This window comes from Sphaeroforma arctica (genome assembly GCF_001186125.1).
Source record: "Sphaeroforma arctica JP610 unplaced genomic scaffold supercont1.540, whole genome shotgun sequence".
Classification (NCBI taxonomy): Eukaryota; class Ichthyosporea; order Ichthyophonida; genus Sphaeroforma; species Sphaeroforma arctica.
This window is the reverse complement of record NW_014040018.1, coordinates 46,186-51,538: the sequence shown is the minus strand read 5'-3', so window position 1 is coordinate 51,538 and position 5,353 is coordinate 46,186. Positions and strand designations below refer to the sequence as shown.

Sequence of the window (5,353 nt, the reverse complement as noted above, 5' to 3'; positions counted from 1 at the left end):
TATATATATATATATATATATATATATATATATATATATATATATATATATATATTTATATAGTGATACTGTATAAGATATCTAAATAACAGCTGTATAAATACGACTCGCTATATTGCACAGAAGAAAAAAGTGTTGAAATTGAATTGATGTACCCTTGTTCCCTTACTCATATACTGATACTGGTATATGCAGAATTAACCTTGCAACTATAGGTTTGATCGAACACAGGACCAAGGTAGCGAGAGTATTTCTACAGAGATTGTAATCAGAAAACAAAACTACTGTGACTGTAGCTATGAATAATTATTAGTCGTGCCTCGCTGATGTGATACATATTGAGCTGCATCAGAGCCACATACCATTGTGTTGTAACTCAAGTGTTCGAGACTGATTTCGAGGCATAGTATTCTGGGCGTTATTGGATAATACCAGATGGACCCCATTTGACCACTACTATTTTGTACTTATTTGCTCAGCAGAATAGGTTTGTGGAATTATAATGGATACTGGCGTAAACTAGGTTTTTCCAAAATAAAGTAGGTTCGCACTACACATTAATATTTATGTATTGAAATTAGTTTACAAATATAATTGATGACACTGCTAAAGCGTCATGCAAAACTCTCTCCAGGAGTCCAGTCAGATTCCAAAGACTAAATAAAGAGACAACTAATATTTTTTTAAATCAACTCAACGCTCTTTCAAGTCACCCAGTCTCCAGATATGTACATGAATAAAGCCGGTGGAAGTCTTTGGCAATGTAGCGAAGTCCGCGAACATATGGTTCGATGTCGATTTATGGGATGCAGTCAATGGAGCAGATAGGATCAAAGTACAAATGCTTACGTGTTACTGTGCGATCTTGAAATCGAATATGATATTTAACAATATTAGTCTATAGGTAACAATTTGTACGATACTCTACTTGGCGTACTTGCCACATGTGCAACTAAAAGTTACTACTTATGCTCGATTTGATATCTTCATACTTTCATATATTATGTTATGATACTCGCTTCAGCACAGATAAACCATAGAACTTGATCACATATCACTTAGCATTCGTACCTTATTATTGTTTTGTTGGAAAATCATTATATCTTAGTCAGCCTTTTTCATCGAATATACGTAGTCAACGAAACATGTGGATCAATTACATAATCGCCATACACACACATTTATCTCTCACATACACACAGCACACATCTTAGTAACACAAAAACACTCCCAACCGCAAAAACGTCTACATATACAAAGCATTCATCGTCCGATGTATGTGGTTGAATCTGTATTGCTTATATGCGAGTAAGAGGATTCGGGTGGCCATTACACGAAGTTATAAACCTTGTTTTGGTATGCTTATTACAGGTAAGAATATTGTAATGGTGGATGGTTTGGCTCTATGCTTCTTATACGAGCAGATATATAATTGTGGCGAACACTGTATCGATATTTAACTAAATACCACGAATATTTGATTTGTTGTGGTGAGTGGAATAGCTATAGTTTATTTCTCGAAAGTACACTTTGTTTCAGAGAACAGAGTGGGTGCCTGTATACGGCTTTCTCGAAAGTATTTATGGCATCGTGTGTGTACTTGATGTTGCTGTCATTGTTAGATTATCGCTGGCTATTGACCACTCATCTCTACGGTATTCTGTAAAGACACATTGCTTGTAATGCCCCGCCAGTATCAATATACAAAGACAAATCTCAGCGAGTATTTCGGGGTCGCTTGTAAGGTGGTGCTGGCTAGGTAGTGCAATTCTGAGTTATTATAACATACGCGTGAGAGCTTCTATGTGACAACATTTTGCGGCGCACATATTGCATGGGATCAGGTATTCATTGCCAAGCTAGGGAACGAATCATGCCAACGCGCGCGGTGAGAGAGAGTGGGGGGGTTGTATTTTACGCTGGACCAGCAGCGGTTTCCTTGTGAGGTTTAGGTTTGCTGTTAACAATTCATAGTTAGACATGGGGATCAAGTAGAGTATATATCATTGGCTATTCGATAAATATGCATCTGTCGGCCTAGAACACAAACACGCATATGTGCTTCAGTCAGAACATACTTAATCCCTCTCTTGTACACGATAGCTCATTACAGTCAAACCATACTTGATCTCTCTCTTGTACACGATATCCCATTACAGTCAGAACATACTTAATGCCTCTCTTGTACACGATAGCCCATTACAGCCAGAACATACTTAAACCTTCTCTTGTACACGATAGCTCATTACAGTCAGACCATACTTAATCCCTCTCTTGTACACGATAGCTCAATACAGTCAGAACATACCTAATCCCTATCTTGTACACGATAGCTCATTGCACTCAGAACATACTCAATCCCTCTCTTGTACACGATAGCTCATTTCACTCAGAACATACTTAATCAACATACTTAATCCCACTCTTGTACACGATAGCCCATTACAGTCAGAACATACTTAGTCCCTCTCTTGTACACGATAACTCATTAAAGTCAGAACATACTTAATCACTCCCATGTACACGATAACTCAAACAATGTCAGTCTATATACACATTCAATTTTAGTCCGCAAACTAATCTATTTCAGCCCACAAACCAATTTATTTCAGTCCACATCCCGATTTAATTCAGTTCCCAACCCAATATGTGTGTCCTGTGAGGTGTATTTATTCAGGTGCAGTCCCCCGATGAAACACAACACCCCACCTTTCTGATCTGATGAGTGTTTCATAGTCTCCAGTCTCCACTTGAGCTAAATCTAGTTACGCTGCAGGTGCTACTGCAGATCGAATAGGGGTCTTCACACCTTGCCTTATGGCGGCAGTCCAAACCTTCTCCATACTCTCTGAAGGAACGCTTGGATTTGCATGGTATGTGATTAACGCACAGGCTCCGCGTGTGACTAAGTTGTCCGGTATATAAGGCACACACGTGAACATACAGTAAGTATGTGTATTTCACATGCCATTGAATGTGTCTGGTTACATTCTTGGACGTGAAGGGATTGGATGGATCTTCCCGTGCGCTCGGCTTGGACATTCGAGGGCAATAGGCATCCAGATCAGGACAGAGACGTTCTGTGCCCGTCCCAGCATTCTATTTATAGATGCATACACCAAAGTTCTATTTATAGATGCATACAGCTGACCACTAACAACCCCATCAACTCACATGCGTGTGTGTTGTGGGTGTATCCACATATTGTCAGGGTGTAACAGAAGTGCTACGAGTACGAGGAAGTATGTCTGGCTGTTGTAGTTGTGCCCAGGCAGAATGAGACGTGCGTGGTCATCACACACGTGGCGAGTGACACTAATCTCGTATCAATACCTATATTAGGTTTACTTTCACTGGATTCTTCTTTTTCAACCTGGTTTAGCAACAAAAACCAAGTGTGTGGAAAACAAACCATCAGATCATACCTACTCAACTGTGATCATGCACCTTGCGCAGCCCATACTCGCATCCCCATGGTGCCTGTAGCCTATCGATGAGCAGTCTATTCGCGCTATGGCCAACCTGGTCAGCGGGTTACTAAGTAAAACCCCCTGATTCCAAATCGGCTATAAACCTGGTTTACTTTTCGATCTGCAAGGACCGTAGCTCGCCCTCCACACGACTGAAGCGGTTCTGCAGGCGTTCGGTGCGCATTCCCATGAAGTCACGGCTGTTGATAGGCACGTGTGTGAGTGGTATGGGCACGATATCTGGGAACAGCCGGCGTTGAAGTACCTGTAAACGTGTGTGAAAACATATCATATCAGCATACGTCCTATACTGTCTCACTGTGTTTTATAATATAATACGTGTATGTGATGTGTTGAGTGTGCCTATGAAATGTCTGAGAACAGCCGGCGTGAGGGTACCTGTAAACGTGTGTGAAAACATATCATATCAGCATCCATCTATACTGTCTCACTGTGTTATATAATATGGTACGTGTGTGTGATGTGTAAAGGGTGAGGGTGGTATGCCTGGGAACAGCTGGTGTTGTACTTCGTTGAATAAGCGATCACAGATAATTTTGAAGGTATTTACAAAGCAGATTGCCAATGTGGAATTCAGACAAATATTTATAGACAAACGACCGTAATGCTGACGAAAGACAACCCGAATAGAGACTGAACCCGTAAAACCCTGAAAGATTATGAACACGAACAAGTATATACAAGTGAAAGTAATACGCTTAGGAACGCGCACGACACACACACAAGTACATGCAGCCGAAAACAATATATATACAAGACGCAAAGAATGAACTCGAAGCAGGAAAATGTGGGGCAAAACAGCACTGATAGACAACTGACTGCGACTACAACCGAATCTATACAGCCATGTGTATATAACGCATGCACATACTCTACCCTATACCACCCTAGTCACACGCACAAACCTGCTCAACTCTGTACCATCATGGTCTGGACACACAGGAGACATACCTCATAGGTGAACAGAGAGATGGCGAACTGAGGGCCCCACAACATCACTCGTGCGCCTGCACCCTTCCACAACGCACGGTAACCTGAAGGGTTATAGACGCCAAAGTGTGTTAGCAGGAACTTGGCCTGTGTTATTCCATATGGGCTATAGCAGTCCATGGATTTTCAGGTGTGCGGGCCTTGATGGTAGCCAACGAAGCCTGTGGATGATATATATTCATATACATATACATATACACATACGCATACGCATACGCGTGCACATACATATACACATACACATACATATAGACATACTCATACACATGCACATGCACATACACATGCACATGCACGTACACTTGCATATGCACATGCACATACACATATATATACAAACACATACTCATACACATACAAATGCACATGCACATATACATACACGGATCAGATATACAATTTGGACAGGGAATCTGTGCTACTGTATGTATGCATGCATATTTGAATTTACATTACTATATGAATGGATTGGTATCATTCGTATTTATTGCTATGTAAAAAAAATGTATATAAAGTCACAACTACAGAAGTACATATACAAACGGACACTATTTTGAACCCACACACTATCCTGGGACACAAGTCAGTCCGTAAGAATTGCAACGTTATCAGATTCACAGGTATGCACGTCAGATTTATAATAAAATCAAAAAAATCAACGTCTTCTGTAAATCAACATCGACTGTAAATCAATATCTATATATCTATATATATATATATATATATATACATAATATAATATATATATACATATACTATAAATAGTATATATATATATATATATATATATATATATATATATATATATATATATATATATACTACGACCTATAGTATAGTAGTACGTACGTAACTATATTAATACGTACGAC

The 5,353-nt window shown here is 39.6% G+C and overlaps 2 protein-coding genes across 2 annotated transcripts in view; both read right to left on the bottom strand.

Moving 5' to 3' along the window:
• Positions 1-405, bottom strand: part of SARC_07088 (hypothetical protein) — a gene marked incomplete at both ends in the record, with an annotated part of 2,308 nt that extends 1,903 nt beyond the window's left edge. The window contains one exon of the mRNA XM_014298983.1: positions 363-405. Coding sequence (XP_014154458.1) covers positions 363-405 — 43 coding nt within the window. The remainder of the gene's footprint in view (positions 1-362) is intronic.
• A 2,183-nt stretch (positions 406-2,588) lies between these two features.
• Positions 2,589-5,353, bottom strand: part of SARC_07087 (hypothetical protein) — a gene marked incomplete at its 5' end in the record, with an annotated part of 6,035 nt that continues 3,270 nt past the window's right edge. The window contains 2 exons of the mRNA XM_014298982.1: positions 2,589-3,735; positions 4,443-4,525. Coding sequence (XP_014154457.1) covers positions 3,580-3,735; positions 4,443-4,525 — 239 coding nt within the window. The 3' untranslated portion in view covers positions 2,589-3,579. The remainder of the gene's footprint in view (positions 3,736-4,442; positions 4,526-5,353) is intronic.